This window comes from Plodia interpunctella, chromosome 25 (genome assembly GCF_027563975.2).
Source record: "Plodia interpunctella isolate USDA-ARS_2022_Savannah chromosome 25, ilPloInte3.2, whole genome shotgun sequence".
NCBI lineage: Eukaryota > Metazoa > Arthropoda > Insecta > Lepidoptera > Pyralidae > Plodia > Plodia interpunctella.
Genome location: NC_071318.1, coordinates 5948893 through 5973090, shown reverse-complemented (window position 1 = coordinate 5973090; position 24198 = coordinate 5948893). Strand labels below are relative to the sequence as shown.

The following is a 24198-nucleotide window of genomic DNA, read 5'->3' as shown; positions in this document are numbered from 1 at the left end:
AAATATTGCAAGTAATGTCTGAAAAAAAATGTCTGTCCATCATTATAATTAATCATTCACCAGGATCTACAAGGATCTAATGAACAACGACGTCCTGACAAATATAAAGAAGTACAGTCGCAAACTGTTCGACAATATCTGGGCCAAGTTAGAGAAATACATACCGTTTAAGGATGAAGTGGTTCAGCTGTATGCTGAGTTTAAGAGTGCTTGGCAGACATTCTTGAAGACTAAGCAAGTGGTCTATATTAGGGAGAAGGTAGGACTGCTAAATTGATAATGTAGTTTTTGTTTTTCCCCTCCGACCAACTGAGAAGATCCATTTGCCGGAATTTTCTAGAAATCCTATATTGTTATTTATTGTTCTGTTATATTCCAATAGTAACACAAACACACTTAATAAGAAAAATTTTCAACATTGCGACAGTATGTAATTTTTCTCGTTAATATTATAAATGTGATCCTTAAATTCGAGTTAGAATGTTTGTTACTCAATCACGCAAAACCTATTAGACCGATGTCAATGAAATTTAGTACACTGATATAATACAGTACCTTTATCCCGAAATTCCCATGCAGAGATCCGGGGCGCAGCTAGAATTTAAAAAAAACACACAATTCACAATGTTCGTACACTGTCTGATCCCTCACACAGCAAAATACCATGTAAATAGTGACAGTTAAAAAATAGTGACAATTAAGTTGAAAATTACAGTATCTCGAAGCCTACGAGCGTCTACGCTGGTGGTACGACTACTTCTTGATAGGGGAAGCGTTTTCGACAGTAAGCGAGATCATATATCAGAAACTTACGGATATGTCCAAGACTGCGCTACAGTATGAGGAGTTGTGAGTACTTTTACTCATTTTAATTTTTATATTTCCTTAAAAAATTAAATTAAAACAATCATTAACCTTATTAGCATTGTTTCGCACACGACGTCGTGATTTGCAATGTATTTATTTTGATTTAATTGACAATTTCAAGTGGTAAAGTGCTTGCCTCTGAACCGAGAGGTCCCCGGTCGGGTCACGATGGAAAATTATCTTTTTCTAATTGGCCCGGGTCTTGGATGTTTATCTATATATGTATATGTCATAAAATATAGTATCGTTGAGTTAGTACCCCATAACACAAGTCTAGAACTTACTTTGGGGTTAACTCAATCTGTGTGATTTGTCTTAATATATTTATATTTCATTCGTTGCATTTTATTCATTTTAATTTATTGACATTATCTATTTGCGTTTTTATTATAATACAATTGTACATAGGTTTTTTAAATATTGTAAACCCTAGTCGTCTCACTTATTAAAATTATCTCGAAAACAGGCATCGAACACCAAAAACCAACTTCATATTCGATCCGCGCGTTGGAGAGATCCTTCTAGAACAAAAGCTACCCATGTCATGGCACGCGTTCAACAGAACACCAGACTTCTCAGAAATATCCGAATACAGAACAGTCAGGGATTTCTTGGACGACTGGCTGGTGACCAACAGGACTATTTGGTCCTATTATTACGAAATCAGACCGTATATGGATTTGAATAATATACTACCGCCATTTTCGGGTAAGTTATTGGTAATAATTAATATTTTTTTAAATATAAATAATAATGAACATTTTCGACTAAAGTTACTGGTGAGTTGGTTGTAATTATTTTTAGACATATCTGGCTGCGGTTTGGATTGGCTTTGTTTAAAGATTAATTTAAAAGATATTTCATTTTTAGACATAAATATTAGATTGAAAATCTCATCCGTATTCCAACTGTAGTCAGAAACTTAATGACAATGAGTAATGTTGTGTATCTGTGCCTTTATATAGCGTGGTGGGTCTCCCCACTACGCTAAATAAGTGCCGTACTTCTTAGGCGGGGCTCAGTTGATCCCGAACCCTCGTGGAGTGTAGAATGGTGCCTAACCGCATGAACTTTTACATTCTATTCATTATTACATTGTATACTGGTAAGTGATACGGTGGAACATCAAGGATTTGGTTGTTATATACAGTTACAATTTTTTTTTCCTCAGGCATGGCGGTTATGACGGGCCAAGGCACTTTAGTGACTTTCGACAAGCGAGTGTTCACTATCTCCGAAGCTGGCAGTTTTCTACTCAGCAAGGTGGGTAGTTTGTAACTTTATACCTAACGTTTTTAATATTCACCATCCTACTAATATTATATCCCCGAAGCCCTGGGGCACAGCTAGTTATAAATACACAAGAAGGAGCGAGACAGATCTGTGATATAGTATTATAAATACGGTTTAACTATTTTGCTACTTTGTATGAGAAAGGCCGGGAAGTTGTATTGAAATTTTCTTATTTGGCTACGCTTCGTTGTCTGGTTTTATTTGTCTTTGGTTGAAGTAAATTACTTCAATAACATTTTTTTTACAGGATTACCGCCAAAATAACTTCACAATCGTGATGACAAGCAATGAAGAGGCGCGCTATGATCTTGTAGTGGTCACCAGAAGTTCCCTTATACGACTCGATTTGTATAAGCAGGTACGTTTTATACATTTTTACTAGCTTTTATTTAGTTTCAGCTATCCCGATGTGTGTAATATAATAAGCATTAATGGTACACCCAGTGGTTGCTCCCGACGAGGGAACTCCTTAACGGTTTACTGCACACACAAGATTTTTTGTCACACGCTGAATAGAACAAGAACTCTGGTAACAATAAAACAATAAAAAGCTGTGACTAAAATGTCATTTTTGAAAATAAGAACGAGAAAGTGAATATTGCAGATATTTTTCGTCTCATTCTCATTTTCAATAATTAGTAAAAAGTATGTGTGATATATATAACAAAATAATGTTAATTGCCATATTTAATTTGAAATATTTTATTGAAAACATTAATAAAAATATTAGAATTTTTATACGATAGCGAGAAATGCAAATTTTCTTGGGTCAACAAGGTTTCTCAGATGAAAGACAGAACCAACTAACCAGTCCTATTCCCTGTTCAGCAAATATCCCTCGGCCGCGATGTCCTAAGCCTGCCAGCAGCGATTGACGGGTTCACGATAGACAGACAGACTGACGTCATCCAAGTACAGAGCCAGCAAGGAGTCGATATTGAGTGCAACTTCTTGTTCAAGTCCTGCAAGATTCAGGTTTCAGGTAAAGTATTAAATCGTTCAGGTAAAGTATTAATCAGTATCGCCACGAACTTAGGCCTCGCAAACATAATAAATTTTTGATGAGTTTTTACAAATTTGTGAATATACTATACCTATTTTGTTGTCCCACGAACTTAATTCAATTGACAGATCCTTCATACCTTTTAAATTTCATCAAAATCAGACCAACGGTTCGAAAGTTATCGCGTTACAAACATACACACAAAAAATTTATTTTTGCCCCAAGTAGAATTGTCAATTAACTTGATATTTCACGTAAAGGAGGTACCCAGTATATATATATATATATATATACGTACTATATATATATATATATCTATATATATATATACTATATATATATATATATATGTATATATACTCGTAAATATTTTGTTACTCTGTATGTATATGTAGTTATGTAAAGTTTAATTTTCTTCCCTATATAGGCTGGTGCTACGCAACCCTTGGCGGTTTACTTGGCACATACAACAACGAACAATTCGACGAACTGCGCATGCCTAACGGTTCCTACACCACGTCTGTCACTGAGATGGCCCACGGCTGGGCTTTAGGCCCAACAGTGGGCAAGCTGGAGAACCATGAGATCAAGAACGATACGCAGTGCGAGAAATTCTTTATGAACAAAGTGTCACCGTTACATCCTTGTTTCTCTATCGTAAGTCTTTGTCTCTCTCTTTCATCTTCGTTTCTCTATCGTAAGTCTGTTTGTTTCATCTTCGTGTGTTCCCGGTTTCATTCGTAGCTGCAACGCCGTGAAGCCAACGTTAAGAATAAACTTTATTTTTTTTATAAAATTGCATCTTAACTAATATTATAATTTTTATTTATTGTTTTTTTTTTCTTCTAAATTTTTGACAAGGCTTGAGTGCACTTTGTGTGACTACGTCAGCCTCATGGGGGATCTCTGATATAAACTTATCTAGCTTTCATAATGCTTGTCCACAAGATATAAATCGATTTAGCCACCTGTGATAATGGACTGCTCAACGCTATGTTCAGCAATCCATTACACACGGGCACTGTGGCTAAAAATCTATCGCGCAGGGCAGAATATCGACCACATTCCAGCAAGACATTTTGCATTGTTAAAACGAGCTATATATATCAATGGATTACAAGAAGCCAATTGTAGGTTCCCGCTGGTAATTACAGAAATACTTAGATAAAAGTGAATTTAGGGCATCATGCAACACAGGAGATCACACACATAATCAAAATATAGACACCACAAAACTACAACTTCATTTTAAATGAACTGTCGCGTTAAATAGCATCTTATCGATGACACACTACAGTAAATAAATATAAATAAATAAATATATTAGGACAAATCGCACAGATTGAGCTAGCCCCAAAGTGAGTTCGAAACTTGTGTTGTGGGATGCTAACTCAACGATACTATATTTTATAACAAATACATATATAGATAAATATCCAATACAAAAATATCGCATACAAAAACAAGTTTGCGACAAATCCACCTTTGCGCTTATTCGTGTTTAAATACTTATTTATAACTTATGACTCCTTTGCAAATGCGGAATCAGTGGCGTATTTACCAGTAGGCTGGAGACCAGGGCGGCAGATTTCAGGGGGCGGCCCTGAAACCTGCCCATAGTTTTTCATTTATAACCTGTCGTCTGTTTACGTATTTGCGAAGTTACATTTCGATTGCGGTGCGGGAACGAACGAACCTTTCGATAAAGAAACCGGTCAAGTGTGAGTTAGACTCGATGTGATTTTGTAACCGGCCGCCTGCTTAACATCAACTTTGGTTGAAATTTTTGGATTTTTTCCTATATCAGCATAGTACATACTTTATCCCAAATTTCATGATTCTAGGTCATCGAGATCGTGTCGTGAAATCGCAAAATGTACTCATTTTGTATGGAATAAATTAGAAATAGGTATAACTTTTATTTTGTGATGTAACTATAAATTACCGATGTTTTGATTTTTTTTTCCTATATTAGTACGGTATGCTCCAACTTTTTGCCAAATTTCATAATTCTTGATCTACGGGAAGTACTCTATAGGTTTTGATTTCCTTGTGAAATCGTAAAATATTCGACATAAACAGTCATATTTTTTGATCGCGTTAACGTACAAGTTTGATTTTTCCCAGCTGAAAGAGACCGTAGACCTGGGTATTTGGTATAAATTTCAACTTGATACCTTTACGCGTTCCTGAGAAAAAGGGCCTTAACAAATGGACAGACAGACAGACGGACAACGAAGTGATCCTATAAGGGTTCCGTTTTTACCTTTTGAGGTACGGAACCCTAAAAATGCCTGATGTAAATGACAGAAGTTGGCAGTTGACTTAAAAGGCGTAGGTGAAACGCCTTTTAAGTCAACTGCCGACTTCCAAGGCGCAGATGCTTCTTGAGAAGTATCTGAGAACACAATCCGCCGTCCAGATCTCCGCGGAGCCGTTCCACACGGAATGCTGCGCGGGCGTGGACGCGTGCGCGCTCGCCAGCGCTTACATGCAGCTGTGCGCTCAGCAACACGTCGCCACCCACATCCCGGACCACTGCATGCAGTAAGTTTGTATTCAACGGCCATAGACAATACTCAACGGCCCACATTTAGCACTAGTGTTGTCCGATGAACATGAATACAGAAACAAATACAAAACACCCAGTCAAATGTTTGTGATCACAGATGGATGAATTTCACAAGCGTAAAATTAAACATTTATAAAATTAACATTGCACCGGTGCTTTACTTATTTATAAAATAGGATAATGAAATTGATCACTGTGTATGGTACAATTTAATAAACACTAATGACAGCCCGCGGCGGAGTTCAAGACGCTCGTGAAATTCACCCAGATACAAATATTTGCTCGTGTTTAGAATCGAACTTAGGACTGAGATAGCGGATAAGCTTAGACTACGCCACAGAGATTGTTAATATTGTATTCAATAGAAAAACATTTTCTCACACATATATGTTATCACGCATGTTTCACATAGTTTTATTTTAACCATGAAGCAGTGGTGGCACAGTGGTTAAGACCGTCCGCCTGTAATCAAAAGGTCGCAAGTTCTAATCCTAATCGTTCCAAATGAGTTTGTATACCAATCTGACTCATGTATAGTAGTTTTCATCGACCAACACTTGCTTCCGGTGAAGGAAAACGTAGTGAGGAAACCTGCACACTGGTTTACAGTTTCAGTTCACTAGTGTGTATGCGACTACTTGCTACTGTTAGGTATATTCGTAAAAATCGTGTCAGATGCCTTTAGGTGGCTTGAAAAAAATCCGACACCAGTGTTGACACTCGAAAAGACAGAAATAATTTTTGTTTCATTTCAATTCAAATCTTTATTTTCATTCTTAATGTAAAGAATGGAAGGGTGCTGGCTTGTCTGAATGTAATAAAATTGCATTTGTTTTATTTAAGACTGTTCATTAACTTTTTTACTGTTTCTTACGCTGTGAAACATAGAAGTATTGCAAATTTTAATCAAGTTTATTCTTTATTGAAATAAAACCAATTAAAATATTTACGACAAAGTGATTGTAATGGCCGTATGTTATATTTAAAGATTTTTTTAACCGCACACATTTTTTTATTGCTGAGCATGTTACCTGATGCACTAATTAAAAACTAGAAATATTATAACGAATTAATTTAAGATTTGGACAAATAAAAACGGAAGTGTATCCGCAATATGCTATATAAAGAATAAATTATACACAAAAATAATAAATGTTTACTTTTCCCAATTAGATGCGCAACGCCCCAAGGAGACGCGATAGAAGAAGGCACGTTCCACGAACTACAATACGTCCCCAACTCCACGGACGTTGTGTTTATAGTCGAAGCGCAGAACTGTAACCGGAACCTGCGCAAGCGCAAGAATATTGACTTGTTCGTTGAGGCGTTTGATAGCAGACTGCAAGGTGGAGGATTATCCGATAACAGGTCAGTTTTATTCTATTTAAATTGTATTGCACAATATATATTTTGTAAAGTTTGCGAGGATGTGTGTATGTTTGTTGATCTTTCACGCAAAATCCACTGAACGGATTGTTATGAAATTTGGATAGAATATAACCTGGAATAACACACAGGGTAATTTTTATCCCGAAATTCCCACGGGAGCGAAGTCCCAGGGCGCACCTAGTTTAGTGGACGGATTGTTATGCAATTTGGTACACGTGTAGAATATAACCTACAATAACACATAGGGAAATTTTTTATCCCGAAAAACTCGCGGCAGCGAAGCCCCGGGGCGCAGCTAGTTTTACATAAAGGTTTTGTGGCAAAATTTTGCTCTGTGTGCTTTCAAATTTGAATTGTGTTGCGAGTTTTACGCGACGCGTTTTTTTTTCTTATCTTATATTACACGCTAGGCGTGGTTTCGTGAGGTTAACGTGTTAAATGTATAAATATGTACAAATACAGCTTCTTCTTCACCTGCGCTTTGCAAGTCGGCAGTAGACTTAGTTTAAATATATTTTTTTACGTCAATAAGTGATGTATATCATCCTATATTGAATAAAGAATTTTGAATTTGAATTTGACCAGATATGCAGTGGTAGCGTTCGGCGGCTCGGGTATCTACCGATCGCCGCGCGCGCTCTACGTCAGCAACAACGTGTTCACGGACGCTACCGAGTTGCCTGTACACATTGACCATATACATATTGGTAAGTTATTAATTCATTTCTACAACTAATTCATTATCATCCTTACATATTATAACAAAGTCCTCTGACGCCTCTGTCTGTCTGTGGTTCCCTATTTTTATGTATACAATTTGATGTCATAATTTGACATGGCACACTTTTATTTACCATAATAATAGTAACGCACAATATTAATTTGGCACAATGTTTTAGGCACAATTTTTTACGCATACCTACCATGAGCATAACAATTTTCAAGCATAATATTCTAAGGCATATTGGCGGCTTATGGGTGACCCAAGGGCCGCCCCGCCGCACCCTTACCTACTGCTACACTATTGCTTTATGCAAATCAAAATTATGGTAAAATACATTAGCCTAAACTATATTATTGAAAAGGTATGCTAAATTAAATTAGGATAAAAAAATTATGCGAAATAAAGGCATCGTGTCTGTTCGCAATGAACTCAAAAATGACGGCACGGATTTTCATGCGGTTTTCACCAAAAGATAGTGAGATTCCTGAGGAAGGTTTAGGTGTATGATTATTAACAGAGAACACAAAGAAGGAAGCGGTGGTGGCACAGGTGGTAAAGATTAAGACCTGTGATCGAAAGGTCTCAGGTTCGAATCCTACTCTACCACATCTCATGTATAGTAAGTAGTTTTCATATACCACCAATTGCTTCCGGTGAAGGAAAACATCGTGAGGAAATCTGCACACTGGTGGACAGTTTAGTTCACTAGTGTGTATGCGACTACCTGCCACTAGATGGCGGCAAGTAGTCGTAAAAGTCATGTCAGATGCCCTTAGGCTACTTGAATAAAATCTGACACCAGTGTTAGTTATGAAATTAAACGAGCTATTGAAAGATTATATTATCTTAGTTTTATTTAAATAAACAATAATTACAAAGTAAATCATTGTGCAAAACGCGGGCGGGACCGAAGTGACAGATGCATTGAGAGGGGGAAAACGTCTATCGACTATTAGTGATGTGACTGTTAAGTTCGGCATTAAGCGCCATCTGCGTTTCCAATATGGAGTATTACTGCACATTTATCCCGCCAGAGTACAGCACTGTACGTTAGGTACACAAAAGCTTTGCCGCCTTTTGCTATGTCGATTAAAACGTTTATTTTAGAGTACTCTATTAATCCTTTATTATGTAAGCATTCGTTTGTGAAATTATACAACATTGTAGCATATTCGGGTGCCGAAATGTTGGGAAAAATCGTTCACACGTGAAGACTTATTAAAATATGGACTTCATACAGGTAAAATCTTTAGTCAAAATGAAGTTTATATTACTTTATGACCACAGTTGACCAAATAATGAAGAACATAACCTAAAATAGTGTTATTATATTCAGGATAATCTGTTAAATCCTTCCTTTTTCCTTTAAACTCACACCACGATTGCGTAGAAGATATTTTTGGTCGTAAATCTGAAACATTAAAAATTGGCGATTTTTGCCTCCATTGGCAATGTTTGTTTACCTTAGTTGTACCAGTAGCGCCATCTGCGCTGAACTTTGCGTAATATACCCTTTTCCAACAGTTATCAATAAAAAACTCAATATGAATGAATTAACAGAGAAAGCCGACCTAGTACGTAGCAACAAGACGCAAGCGGCGGATATGTTTGGCGCCCTGAGATTCGCAACGAGACTCTCGTTCAGAACAGCTGTGCCGAGAACATTCGTGCTGATACCGTGCTCTCTGTGTGACGCTGATAGTATGCACGTGAGTTTATTACGATATCATCATCAACAGCCATTTAAACGTACCCCACTGCTGGGGCAGTGGCCTTCCTTGCCGATAAGGAGATTGGGCCAAAACACCAACGGCTTTACGTGCCAGTTCAGAAGCACGAAGGAGCTCAAATCGAAAATCTGGAACACCTGAAGAAAAATCCTAATGGTCCAGCTAAACTATAGGAAATATACAAATGACGCGTTAACAAACATTTTAAGTCTGATGAGCATCTTCTGTATAGGTATCGTTACGGTTTGTCTGTTACAGTTAAATTTCTCTAATAATTTTGACCACCATACCAAAAGTTGACCGGTCACACGAACGAAGTCGCGGGCATTAGCTAGTATATCAATTAAAAAGAAAATACATGTATTTATTATATTTTTTATTATATATATATTACTTTCGTTTTGTTTAGGTATGTAAACTATTGAGGTCGTATTATATCGAAAATGCTCAAGAATAGTCAATTATTTGTTTTTTTTTGCATGTGTGGTGTCACAGTTACATATTTGTTTGTTTTCTATGTGTGCACGAAATAGTGCGCATGCGTGTAACCCTTTCCCCCGCAATAATGCTTGAAATATTTGAATAGAAAAGGATGGAGGATATTTTTTTGTCTATTTATGTTTCAACTAAACGAATTGATCTTATGGCCAGTAAATATTAAAAACTAATGACTTGTATATTCTAATTGTATGAATTTTATTGACATTACCATTTGTGTATTGTCCATACTTAATATTATAAAAGCGTAAGTCTGTCTGTATGTGACACAGATTCAATTCTAGATGGATTTAATGTTTATCTATATCATTACCCTTAGATATTATAAAACTAAGTCTTCTACCGCGTCTCAAATTCTAATTCAAAATTCAAATCATTTATTCAGAAATTAGACCTTCACAGGCACTTTTTCTCGTCAATCTTTATATTTATAGTTATTTCTCACAAGCTTGTAGCTCGTGAGTACTAACTACTGGCATTTCGGAACGACCACTGCTGAGAAGAAATGCCGAAAGAAACTCATTTTAACAGATTTGGTTCCTATCGTGCCAGAAGGGCTTACCATTATTGTTTTTTACAATGTTTTTTAAATATATATATCGATGTGAAACAATTTACATAAAAATATAAGAGAAACGAGATGACCAGTTCCCTCTGGCAGTACCCGTTCACGAGTTGACGCATGGGTCAATCTATCTTGTGATTCCTGAGGAAGGTTCAGGTGTTTAATTTATTATGGTTTTACCCGTGCCAAGCTAGGACAGCAGGCCTACCATCAACTTTTACAGAACAATTCCAATGCAACTCAAATGCAAATTAATCGCATTCATAATAAAAATTAAGTCGATAGTACGAATTTGCGATGCAAAGTTTAGGTCGAAAAGTGGATCGCGTTAAGAGCTGATGGTAAACCCCCTGGTTGCTAATAACATTATGATTTAAAGTGTCGTTGATTTCTTAATTTGTGTGATTTGGGTATATATATATATTTACTTTTAGATGGATTATTCGACGATATCACACAATCTGATGGAGAACTCAGTGACTCTCCATATCCTCATGGATGGAGACTTCACATTATCTAAGAAGCGTGCGGCCAAGTATCTATTTGGTAAGTTTTTGTGGCCATTATATGTAATAATGTAATGTAATTTATTAATTTAAGATTATAATTCGAGATATTTATCACTTTTTATAACACTTTTTTCTTGAAATATATACTTTAACAAGTTTTTTTTACAAAAAATGACATTTTTGCCACAAGCCTCTAAGAGATGTTGTGGCAACGCCTGACCAAAAACCCATGTCCGTGCTGTAAACAGTTCCCTTGTTGGAAGCCGATCCTGGGTGCACAATCAGGTCATGCTTAACACAATAATGTATTGTCATGGAAACAGAAGCGATAGAGTTGAAATATTTCCACGTCGCTTCAGTTCATGACAATGCATTACTATGAGAAGCATGACCAAAAGTCACCCCTAGCATCGGCCCCCAATGAGGGATCTTCGCAACGGTTCACGTGTTAAATACAACAAAACTGATGATGATGAAAACTTTTGACAAAAAATTCATTTTTGGGGATAAGTTTTTATTTTATTTTCTCGTTCGTAATTACATTTTTGCATCCAGGAATCGACAGCGCCCTAGCATACACGAACAAGGACTACGAGCGTTTGGTAGGAGACGCTGCGTTGAGGAAACAAGTCAGATTGCCAAAGGAAAAACTCGGTGTTTGCACCTCACTCGCTTTGGAGAGTAACGGTGAGTGAATTCTAAGGATTTATTCAAAAATTAGTCACGCCGCGATAAGTTGGACCATCCGCTATACAACTGTTAAAACCACATCAAATTCCAACCAGCAGTTTTTACTTTATGTGCGAACAAACATAGCATACTTACAGTTTTATTTTATTTGTATAGATGTGTAGATAGACTAACTGATGCCCGCGACTTCGTTTGCGTGGTCTCAATGATTTCTATAGAATATTCTCATGGGTGAATGTCACAAGCGTTTGAATTTAGTGTCCGACATTATTTTTAATAAACATTTTTTTTTAATTAAATATTTATAAAATGAACATAGTACCAGTACTTTACTTATTTATAAAATAGGATGATTAAATTGATCACTGTGTATGGTACAATTTAATAAACACTAATGAGAGCCCGCGGCGGCGTTCAAAACGCTCGTGAAATTCACCCTCATTAGGCCTCATTAGACGAATGATCTAAGCATTAGGCAAAATCTTTTTTTCTAAGAATTAAGTTTTTTTTTACATTTCTCTAGAATACTACTTCTACATTTCTAATAGTTTAGTTACACACCATCACGGTTGCATGACTAATATAATTTACGTGTAACATCCAATCGAATTTTCGCCTGCTAAGGCACAATATTCGCGGGCGCCAAACTGGCGGGCGACCGGCCGACCGCGCGGCGGTTTTCCACCGTCCTCGGGGCGCGCGCCGCCGCGCACGCCGCGCCCTGCGGCCTCAGCAAGTGCGAGTGCCGAGAGGGCAGGCTGCATTGCAGGCCTTGCCAGGACACGCTGCTTCATGTGAGTTTATTACATAAACAACTATTGACAAATCATTCAGATTGTGCTAGCCCCAAAGTAAGTTCGAGACTTGTGTTATGGGATACTAACTCAACGATACTACTTATATTTTATGAAGTGTACATATATACAGGGTTACTGGCATCTAACGCATAACCTTCCAAAGGCTAAGATACATAGACTAATGTTCGTTACGGAACTAATAGGTAGTTAAAATAAAATACTTGGAGCTAAGAAATAGATAATTATATTTTTCTTTGTTCTTACAAATTGGTAGATTCGGAAACAGAAATCGAATGACAGGGAAAAACAATAGAAAAAACTAGATATGTAGTGCGCGCGCAGGAATCAAATTCAAAATTTCGTGTTCGATAGCCATTGGCTGCTGCGCGAGGTGGCGCGGGCGGGACGTGTTTAGTGTTGTGGTGTACTGGCGTAGACAACTAACCTCTTTTGTTCTACGACTTTTGTCTAAACGTAATAAATGCAAAGATTTTCCTTTTTTTTTTAGTTTTAATGTCGTATTTCTATAAAACGTTACCTCTATGTTCGATTCCGCTACATAACGCTACTGTACTGTCTCGTGTTGCTCGGCTATTACATACAGTTAACATGTGTAGAATCGCAAATCAGATTGTATTATATGGAAAAAAAATCTACGAATCACAAAAAGTCGTAGATTTCGTCGTATAAAAGTTGCTTGTTTTGATGTACCCAAGTAGTCTTTAGGAGGTTTTGCGTTTGATACCAGTAACCCTGTATAGATGAACATCAATGAGCCAGGTTAATCTGAAAAATGACTTTCTCCATTTTGATCTGATCCAAGATCGAACCTGGGACCTCAGTGTAGCAGTCAGGTGTGATGACAATTAGACTACAGAGCTCGTCCGTTAATATTGTTAATTAATGTTTTTAACAAATAACTGTATTCTTATTTATTGTTTGAGGGTAACGCTTCCTTTATACTGCATGATTTTACCATGTCCTAATATATTTAGAAGCGGTGGTGGTGTAATGGTTAAGACGCCCGCCTGTGGATCGAAAGGTCCCAGGTTCGAATCCTACTCGTGCCACATGAGGAGTTTGTATACCAATCTGACATAAAGTCTTCCATTTCAATAGAATTATCTCATAATTCTATTAAATTGATTAATTACTTAATTATCACTATTACTTTATCTATTTAATGAGATGATTCTATTAAAAAAATAACATTTTTTAAAATCTTCAGTCTGAGCTGTCATTCTGGAATTCTGACGATATAGACGAACTCATAGACATGGCTATGGAGCCCACGCTGCCCGGACTGTAGACCTTATGCCCCAGGAATATGGTTGACAATGGAATGAAGACAGATAAATATATGCAGCAATACTTAATGTATAAAGAGACGATCATCTATTTTTGTGCTAAAATGAACTTTAGTTCGCATGAATATAGTTCAAAATCGCTATTTTATTTTTCAAAACCTTAAATATATTTTTTTTACCGAATAAGTACAATTAATTAATACGCAACGCAATTCAAATAATGTTAAATAAAATAAGAAAACCAAGTTTGGTTTACTTTGCATGTTGTACAAAATATAATTGTACAATAGAAACAAATGTATGCTCAAGAATTTATTTTAGGACAAACATAGCAGACTAGCCTATGTGCCATAGTTATATTTAGCATGAATTATGTAAATAATTGATTTTTTAACGATATTGTAATAAACAATAAATTATTTTTATAATATTTGGTGTTTTAATGTGACCTCGCCAATGCCTAAATGTTGTTATTGTTTTTAAATTGTTTAAAATGCCTATATGTGTATTATATATAAACATTGACCTTATATCTAATCTATTGCATTTTTATGTTATTGCAATATTTATCTTCATGAGAACCGATCAATTTACATCATATAAAACACTTACATTGTGTGCAGCAATTAAAGAAAGAAAAAATAATTATTTGTTACATATATGTATAACACTTTACAATTAAAAAAAATAAAGTTTTTATTGGTGTGAATATTTTTCCAAAATCTTAATTTCCATCAATATGATCAATCGCCAATGAATAATCATTTAATCACACAATGCTTACAAAATCAATGGCATAGATGATAAAAACAATACCTATCTGGTTTTTGTGATGGTATTTCTTATTTCTATCGAGATAAGGTCAGATCCATCCATATTACATATAAATTATTGAATATTATAGCCTATAGCACACATAGAAATACGATTGGAGTTCATTGTTCAATCACGGATTTGCAATTTTATATTTTTTCTACCCACACATCTAAAAAACAGAAACTGTTATATTGGTACACAATTGAACGAAATAATACTTACATATATTTTTGATGCAGTTTACTAGAATTTACTTTGTATTAAAATTGAAAGTAAAGGATCTAAAGTTATAACAAACATATTCATTATCATATTTTATTTATTTCTGGACTAAGGTCGCCATCAATTGGCATAGTTAGAATAACACTAATATTCATAAATAAATAAATAAATAAATAACTGTTTATTTCGGACTTATAAAATCCATAGAATTGTTAGTAACATCAAGATACTTATCGACTATGTTAGTAAATATATCTATTCTTAAGTAGGTATAAGTAAGTATGGTGGATTGAAAATGCATAACAAACAGACATAGACCCTATGTTTGCTATGCATTTCCAATGCAAATGGCTGCCCAGTGAGCCTGCATTTTGCAGTCATATCTACCCGCTATCATCTTTAGAATGCTGTTGCTACTGCCTCGCACTCTCTGGAACAGTGACGCCACTCTCTTGCGTATCAAGGCATGGAAGCCGTCAGTTCGCGCGTTGGCGAACATCTCAGACGCACTACAGAAGCGAGGCAGTCTCAACAGCACTCTAAAGGCATTATTGTACTGTACCCGCAGCGCGTTGTAGGCACGCTGCGTATGCCGGAACCACAGGCTGCTTGAGTAAAGTGTCTGGCAGTATGCTCTGAAGAGAGTCAACTTTACCTCTTTTGTACTCCGAGCGAACCTGCGCACCAACATATTGCAGCGCACCGCCAACGCCCTGCGCTCCCTCTCAATGTCTAGATCATCCTTGAGATCCTCGGTCACCACATGACCAAGGTATTTAAATTTCGTAACTATCTGCAGAGCAGTGCCATCAAGTATAACTGGAGGTACAGAACATGGTGTCTGGTTTTTTGCTTTAAATATAAGCACCTCACTCTTTTTAGAGTTGTACTTGAGACCGTGCTCCGCAGCGTAGTCCTCACATGTGGCCAGCAGTTTACGAAGACCCCCGACCGAGGGACTGAGCAGCACCATATCATCTGCGTAGCTGATGTTATTCACGCTGATGTTATCAATTCTACATCCGACATGCATGCTGCTCAGCCTCTCGATCAGATCGTTCACATACAGGTTAAATAAGGTGGGGGATGTTATCCCCCCCTGCCTTACCCCACAGCTCAACTTGTATGCATCAGACCATGTATCGCGCCACCTCACCTGGTTCACCTGATTCTGGTACCAGTATCTAAATAATAAAATACACTCAACCGGTATACCCGTGCCCTTAAGCTTGTTCCACAGTATGTCATACATAACTCGATCAAATGCTTTTGAGAGATCCAGGAAGCACGCGTACACCGGCGTCTTTCTATCCGTGTAGTATTTGGCAGTGTGCTTAAGGGCCAAAATAGCACTTTCGGTTGACAACTCTGCCCTGAAACCGAACTGAGCATCATGCAGGTGAGTGTGTGCAACTAAAAGCCCATTAAGCAAACTGTCAAATACCTTGGCTGCCGTGGTAGCAAGCGAGATAGGACGATAGTTCGATGCATCAGATACATTACCAGTTTTATTTTTGATTATGGGTACTACAATTGTCTTCATCAGAGATTCTGGTAAGTATGAATGACCTAGACAAAGAGAGTAAAACATTGCCAGCACCCGAGGCAGGTGTTCTCCCGCGTACTTGAAGTGCTCAATGCTGAGGCTGTCATGACCAGGCGATTTTCCACGCTGCATACCAGTGATCACGGCTGCGACTTGTTTCGCTGTAAATTTAACAGTTCGCCTGGTCATGTCAGCATCAGCAAGCCCACTACTGTTGTTAGACATCGTAGCACTTGGCTGAACAGTAAATATCTCTTTAAAATAGTTAGCAATTTTAACATCACCAGTAATGCCGTCGATGCTCACAGGAACCCCCGGCTTTGGGTTCAATTTGTTTGTGTTTTTCCAAAACGCCTTGAAATCCTTTGCTGTATGATTGGCCGCCAGGATGTCCATTTTAATTTGAGTTTGTCTATCCTGGCACCACTTGAGCTTGGACTTAAAGACTTTCCGACTGTCACACATGTCTGTATATACTTTACCACTTGACGGTTCTCCAGCCCACATCCATATTTGGAACTTAAGCCTGGCCTCCCTGTGAGCCTCAGCGACATACTTGTTCCAGCCAGCTATGTATAATCAATTATCTATAGTTATAAGAATAGATTTTGTGGTTAAAGCCTACCTATTTCATAAATTAACTCTGTTTTTATATATATAAATTTAACAATTTTATTTGAAATGAACTTCTTAGACTCGTTTCGTCGCAGGAAATCTGACTCAGAGTGTCAAACTGATGATATATTCGTGTCAAACTTAGAAATAGATAATAATTCAAGTAATACCTTACCAAGCATATCAGATGAGGAAGGAGATGAAATGAAACAGTTAAAGGAACGTTTGGCCACTGTTCAGTCAGAATTACAATGTGCGCAACAGGAAATATGTAGGCTATATCAAGAAAATAGTAAATTAAAACGTGCTAACAAAGAGTTACAAAATTTATGTGATGCCAATAATAGCAATGCTAGTAGTCCTGTTATTTTGCGTAAAACATCGCCGAAAAAGAAAAACAAAAAACGTAAAAATAAAACTCAAACAGTTTCAGATGAATTAGAGTCACAAAAAATTTCAAGTGACATAGAATTAACAGAATCCTCAAAAAATCAATGTGAAACAAGCTCCAAAAGTAGTAACACGAAAATAAAAAAAATGGAAAATAGAAACAAAATATGTATATTAAGCAGCAACAAACAGAATAAAATATTTTCAATTGCTAGAGAAACCTTAAAAACATATAACATATGTCATTACCTTACTACAAATGGCAACACTAAATTATTACTAAAAGACATCAAATCGAAATTGACACATTTTAATAAGAATGACTACTGTATTATTATGATCGGAGATGAAGATTTTAAAAGTACTAAAAATTATTTTAATATCATATATTACATTCGAGATATGTTACAACAATTGACACATACCAACATCATTATTTGTCTTCCCACATACAAATATAGTCAAATAAATAATATGTTTAATTGGAGAGTTGAAAATTTTAATAACCTATTATATCTGGATGTACATAGTCATGGATATGCTTATATATTAGATTCAAATAAAAATATAGGTTACGATTATTCAACATTCCTGTTACGAACAGGAATTGTAACTAATAATGGAATGCGCATAATATTTAATGATATTAAAAATCTTATTAAAGATATAGATTACAATAATAATCAACTAGAAAATAATACTCCAGAAGAGGATTCTTCATTTTTTCGAGACTAAGGCTTTGTACATTTTACATCAAAACATTGCAGGGTTATTAAATAAATCTGATGAGCTTTGCATTATTTTACAAGAACTCATTGATAAGAAAATAGACGTAGACATCATTTGCATAACTGAACATTTCATGGAGACTGGATACGAGACCTTCCTAAACTTACATAATTATAATTTAGCTGCTTGTTACGGTAGAAATAATTCCAAACGAGGAGGAGCGTGTATTTTAGTGAAGAAAGAGCATAAGTGGAGAGAAATAAATGTTAGAAAATATTGTGTTCCTAGTACATTCGAGTGCTGTGCGGTTGAGTTAATTGATTATAAACTTAATATTCTTTGTGTATATAGGGTGCCAGATTATAAAAATATATATGATTTTTTCCAAAAGTTGGAACAAGTCTTAAACGGTATATCGAAATGTTGTCAAAAACAATTAATAATTGCTGGTGACTTTAATATTGATAATCTGAAAAATACTAAGGAAAAAAATGAATTTGAATGTATATTAAATAGTTATGATTTAAAATTAGCATTGAAACAAGTCACTAGACCTGTAAGCCAGACATGTATTGATAATTTTGCTCATAATTTCAAAAAGAATTGTATAACGGAAGTGTTAGATTTCGGTCTGTCAGATCACACAGCTCAGCTTATTAAATTGCCTATTATAAAAACTGTAAGATTTAAGTTTTGGCGTAGAACAGTGCGAGATTACAGTGTCGAAAATATTAATAAATTTATAGACTGCATAAAACGCTTAAGTTTTTCGGAAATATATAATACGGTGGACCCCAATATTGCGTATCACAGTTTTGCAGAAGTTTTTATATTATTTTATGATTTATGTTTTCCTAAAAAACGGATTATAGTCAATGTCTATAGAAAACAATCTTGGATTTCCAAAGGATTAAGAAATTGTAGTAAAAAGAAAAGAAGTCTTTTGTGGAAGTTTAGAACAAAGCCTACTCTTAATAATAAAATAAATTACAAAAGATACACGAAACAGTTTAAAAAAATTATTAAATTGACAAAATTAAGTCAAAATAATTATAAGATAATGACGTCCGAGAACAAATCAAAAACCACATGGCAAATTATAAATCAAGCTAGACTAAACATACCAAAAGAAACAATAAGTCGAATTAAAGTTGATAATCACTATATAACAAATCCAGAGGAAATAGCTAATTCATTTAATAATTATTTCATTGACAAAATCAAACCAGAAAAAAGAAGTCGAGCCAATACCATATCTGCTATTACCCATAGACAACATTCAATGTTTATGGCACCATGCTCACCAGAGGAAGTTTATAAAATTATAAAAGAACTTAAAAATACGGATAGTGTTGGGTATGATGGTGTTTCAACCAAAATACTCAAAGCTGTAAATGAACATATATGTCATCATGTTAGTCACTTAATAAACCTTAGTATAGAAGCTGGTGTTTTCCCTCAAGACTTAAAAACTACCATAATTAAACCTTTATTAAAAAAAAATAACAAAGAACTAATGCAATATTATCGACCTATAGCTTTAAATTCTATATTTTCAAAGGTTTATGAAAAACATTTTTCCAACCAATTAAACGTCTATTTTGAAGATAAAAAAATTTTGTGTAATGAACAAAAGGGGTTTCGTCGTAATAAAAATATAAATATGGCCATCTATGATTTTTTGAAAATTGTATTAACTGAAGTTAACATCAGAAAACCCATATGCTCTATATATTGTGATATGACACAAGCTTTTGACTATGTTCAACATGACATACTATTACACAAGTTAGAAGCGTACGGAATTAGGGGTAATGTGTAAATTTAATAAAATCATATTTATCTAATCGTAAACAGTTAACAGAAATTTCAAAATTCAATCCTAAAACATAATCGGAACAACATTACTTATCAACTGAACGTTCTGTATTATATGGTGTTCCACAAGGTAGTGTGCTTGGGCCCCTTCTTTTCATAATATATATTAACGATCTTCCAAACACTACCAAACATAATATGACTTTATTTGCGGACGATAGCACGGTAACAATAAAATGTAATGATGTAAATATTTATCAATTAGATATTAATGCAACTTTAACATGCATAATTGAATGGCTTGATAATAATAATTTAAAGATAAATCTTGACAAAACCAATATAATGCATTTTAGTCAAAGACCGCTTGATACGGAAAATTATAAAATAGAATATCAAGGCCATGTGTTGAAAGAAGTTGATTCAACAAAATTTCTAGGGCTAACTATAGATTCTAAATTAAACTGGAAACCCCATATAGATGGTCTTAGTAAAAGACTTAGTAGTTCGGCGTTTGTACTATTTAAACTCTCAAATGAATTAAACATAAAAGCGCTTCTTACAGCTTATCATGGTTTAGTGGAATCAATACTTAGATATGGAATAATTTTTTGGGGCAATTCGACGGATAAGGATATAGCTTTTAAAATGCAAAAACGCTGTATTCGCGCAATGTTTAGACTCCAAAGCACTGATAGTTGTCAGCCGTTTTTTAAAGAACACAAAATTCTTACACTTCCGTCACTTTACATACTTGAGGTAGCAACATTTGTGAAAACCAATGCTCATTTATTCCCTCGTCTAGCTGATGTTGTATTGAGGAATCATCGAGATATCTATCGATTATGCATGCACCCATCAAAAACTGCTTTACTCGGTAATAGCATAGTATGTATGGCACCGAAAATTTACAACAAAATTCCAAATCAATATAAAAGCTTAAATTTAAATCTATTTAAAAAGCACCTCAAGTCTTTATTAACTGATAAATGTTATTATACTTTAAATGATTTCTTTAATGATAGACTCGGATAGAATTTAGGGCTAGTATAGTACATTATAGTTCATTATAGTTTGTTTTGGATTTGTAGTGGATAGCATGCTCCTCTTTATTTAATTATATTTGCATACCTATATTCGGTAAAACGTGTAGGTCTAATTCATTTTGACTATTTGTACTCATGTTTTTGGCAAATAAATGTTTTCTTTCTTTCTTTCTTTCTTTCTTTCTTTCTTTCTTTCTTTCTTTCTTTCTTTCTTTCTTTCTTTCTTCTTATTTATTATATATCTTATTAATATTGATGAGTCACTCATCAATATTTTTTTTTTCGATTGCTTTCCGTGCCTAACCTGTGCCTGTTGAGATTTATCCAAGTAATTAGTAAGTAGGTACTCCGTTGTACGAAGTAAGTACTTAGTAAATCCATGTGTGAAATTGTGAAGACATCGGTGTACTAGTACCTACTAAACTCGCGAGATACCACATTGGAATTGGTAGGTACTCCGTACGAAGTACTTATTAAATCCATGCTCAGAGTACCTTTACCTATTGCCATGGTCTTTAAATCGATCATAACAATAGGTAGGTAGGTACCAGATTTTTCGAAAAGGAGAAGGATTTAGACAATAAAAAAAAAGTACAATGAAACTACAAGATCAGTACCTAGTACTCGTATTAGAAATTTTATTTTGAAAAAAAAAATATCTGACTAGTCGATATGTATGCATTCTACATTTAATTAAATATTTATGAATTGAAATAACAGTCTTTGGGAATTAAATAAAATATACAATTATTTAATAAGACTAATAACCTAAATTATAAAGAAAATATACAATGTTTATATCCTAATGGTAGAAAATTAAAGGTATTTAATTGGTAAGGTATTGAATTTATCCTTTTAATTATATTTTTTAATTAGGATACTCAATTTATTGTTAATTTAACATTTTTTCCGCCCGGCGTTCACTATGACAATTTAATTTCTATTGTAAGTACGAAATTCTAAAAAAAACATATGTGCGTTAAAAATGTGATTAATTAAGGCAGTGTGGTCTCTGACCTTAGCCTGCCCCAAATTGGGCGTAATAAGAAAAAGGGCGTATAAGAAAATATTTATGGGCGAACTTACATAGGCACTGAAGCAACTAAACCATATATCGCCATAACACGATGATATCTTAATTAAACTTGTGCATTTTATACGCCAATACAGCTCCAACCATAAGTATGGCCACTGCTGAAACTTTATACAACATGTTCTTTATAACTTGATCTTGACCACCGACAGAATTGACAATCAAATTATTCATTAGAAACACCTGGGTACTTTCATCTATTAGCGCTTGTTTCTCATCTTCTGTTAGTTTTTCGGCTATCTGGTTCATGACTTCTCGGAAATCCTTCTTTAACTGACCTATGTCTGCTTCACTGAAATCTGTTACTTTGTCTATGTATGTTTCAGGTGTTGGGTTTTCTGTGGACAATGTTACATAATAAATATATTTTAAAATTAACAATGCTGTAAGTAATTGTAAATTAAGAGATTAGTTAAAGTGGTGGATTCGATTCCCGCTCAAGTCATGAATTTTATTTCATGTGCATAAGCCTCTAAATGTTTTTTTTTGGGACAGGTTATTATCAGAAATATTGGAATTTGGATGCTTAACTATGATTACTGTGACTATTGGGTTAAAATATTATAAACTAACTATTGTCTGAAACTCCACTGCTGTGGCTTAAGCCTGGTTTAACCATGAAAATGTAACTCGATTTTTTAAATATTTGAACCTAATAATAAGAATAAAGAACATACTTTCCCCAAACATCTTCCTCTTCTTAGCCAATATCTGTCCTCCACTCAGCAAACCAAGATACAAGTGGTACACATAGGCCATCAGTAGTTTAGGGTTCTCTCGCTCCAGATCCTGCAGATGCTGGAGGTAGTTTTCCAGAGCTGGGGCTTTGGGGTTTGTTTTCCATTCCTCGCCTAAGTAGTGGAAGAGATCTTCTTCAAATGCTCTTTTTCTAGAAATTTTAATAAATGGTTTAATTTTTATTTTATTTTAATAAAAGTAAATTTACGATTATTGTAAAAGTTTAACCAAATTTTTTGTTGATCATGATCATCTCCCTCCTATTCTGTTTACTTATCTTATTCACAGGTCTTATCCACCACCGCATCTTATGCATAAGTTCAGTTTAAGCTTATGTAATTATGGGCAAAGTAGAACTACATTATAATAGCTATTACAAGTGATATCAACAACTAAATGAAACAATAATCTTGCAACCCAATTGGTAAGTACAGAAAAATGTGACTTACTCTTAAACTACAATGTTTAAAAGAATAAAATTAGATTCCCTACCTACCTGTGTAGTATTTTATGGGCAAATAGGCTATTATAATCAGGCATGTTTAGTCTGTCTTTCGCATCTTCGAGGTAGGCGAATATGTGGTAGAACACGAACAGACCACCGCCCCATACTTTTTCATCTCGAAGTGCTGCAAATAATAATGATATTTAAGCTTGGGTAATTAAATCGTGGTAATGATATAGTTAGAAAGAGATTAGGATTTGTAAAGCACACAAAGGCAGTGTACCCACAAAAAAAACTTACAAATAGCAAATTTAGCGTTGACTAAAGCATCGCTAATGGAGTGAATCTTGCGTGTCGCTTTTCTCATACGAGTACTAAATAATTCTGTATTTTCTGACATTTTCTATGGAATGTTTGTAATAATTAAAGTTCCAATAAGTTAACAATCAGCTGTTCTATTCGTGATTCGTGATCTCTAAATGAATGAATGAAAATGAAATGACTGCTGAACTCTGTGACTGAATGAATAATGTGAATGACCTATGTCACAAATACGTTTAGTTTCGTTACATTTAATTAAATAACAAAATATAAACCTTAATTACGGACAGACAAGTATATGTCATAAATATATTACAGCAAAAACTTGCACGAAATGGTAAGATCCATACCTAAGGTTATAGACCTAGGTTATAGAAAAAATACATCAAAACCTTCAGAACGCAACGTTTTGTTTTTACCTCATTAATTGTTTGTATCAATAGACTGTTCTTTGCCTTGAGTTGCTGCCCTTGTT

The 24198-nt window shown here is 35.0% G+C and overlaps 2 protein-coding genes across 2 annotated transcripts in view; one reads left to right on the top strand and one right to left on the bottom strand.

The window, feature by feature from the left end:
- Positions 1-14374, top strand: part of Apoltp (Apolipoprotein lipid transfer particle) — a 62820-nt gene extending 48446 nt beyond the window's left edge. Inside the window, exons 58-72 of the mRNA XM_053764389.2 lie at positions 64-259; positions 716-849; positions 1334-1575; positions 2039-2130; positions 2408-2518; positions 2989-3142; positions 3591-3820; positions 5586-5710; positions 6909-7103; positions 7710-7831; positions 9409-9557; positions 11076-11187; positions 11706-11837; positions 12465-12634; positions 13866-14374. Coding sequence (XP_053620364.1) covers positions 64-259; positions 716-849; positions 1334-1575; positions 2039-2130; positions 2408-2518; positions 2989-3142; positions 3591-3820; positions 5586-5710; positions 6909-7103; positions 7710-7831; positions 9409-9557; positions 11076-11187; positions 11706-11837; positions 12465-12634; positions 13866-13946 — 2245 coding nt within the window. The 3' untranslated portion in view covers positions 13947-14374. The remainder of the gene's footprint in view (positions 1-63; positions 260-715; positions 850-1333; positions 1576-2038; positions 2131-2407; positions 2519-2988; positions 3143-3590; positions 3821-5585; positions 5711-6908; positions 7104-7709; positions 7832-9408; positions 9558-11075; positions 11188-11705; positions 11838-12464; positions 12635-13865) is intronic.
- Positions 14375-21072: 6698 nt separating this feature from the next.
- Positions 21073-23897, bottom strand: Ho (Heme oxygenase). The gene is made up of 4 exons (XM_053764388.2): positions 23703-23897; positions 23454-23586; positions 22897-23108; positions 21073-22557 (listed from the first exon to the last, which is right to left on the bottom strand). Exons 1-4 carry the CDS (start codon positions 23800-23802, stop codon positions 22262-22264), a joined length of 741 nt encoding a protein of 246 aa, XP_053620363.1. The 5' UTR covers positions 23803-23897; the 3' UTR covers positions 21073-22261.
- Between the last annotated feature and the right edge of the window lie 301 nt (positions 23898-24198).

Bases quoted from the DNA above. Each gene is read 5' to 3' on its own strand.
- Ho (XM_053764388.2), bottom strand. From the start codon at position 23,802: ATGTCAGAAAATACAGAATTATTTAGTACTCGTATGAGAAAAGCGACA. The intron at 23,587-23,702 runs GTAAGTTTTTTT...TATTATTTGCAG, and splicing joins CAACGCTAAATTTGCTATTT to CACTTCGAGATGAAAAAGTA. The intron at 23,109-23,453 runs GTAGGTAGGGAA...TAAAATTTCTAG, and splicing joins GCCCATAAAATACTACACAG to AAAAAGAGCATTTGAAGAAG.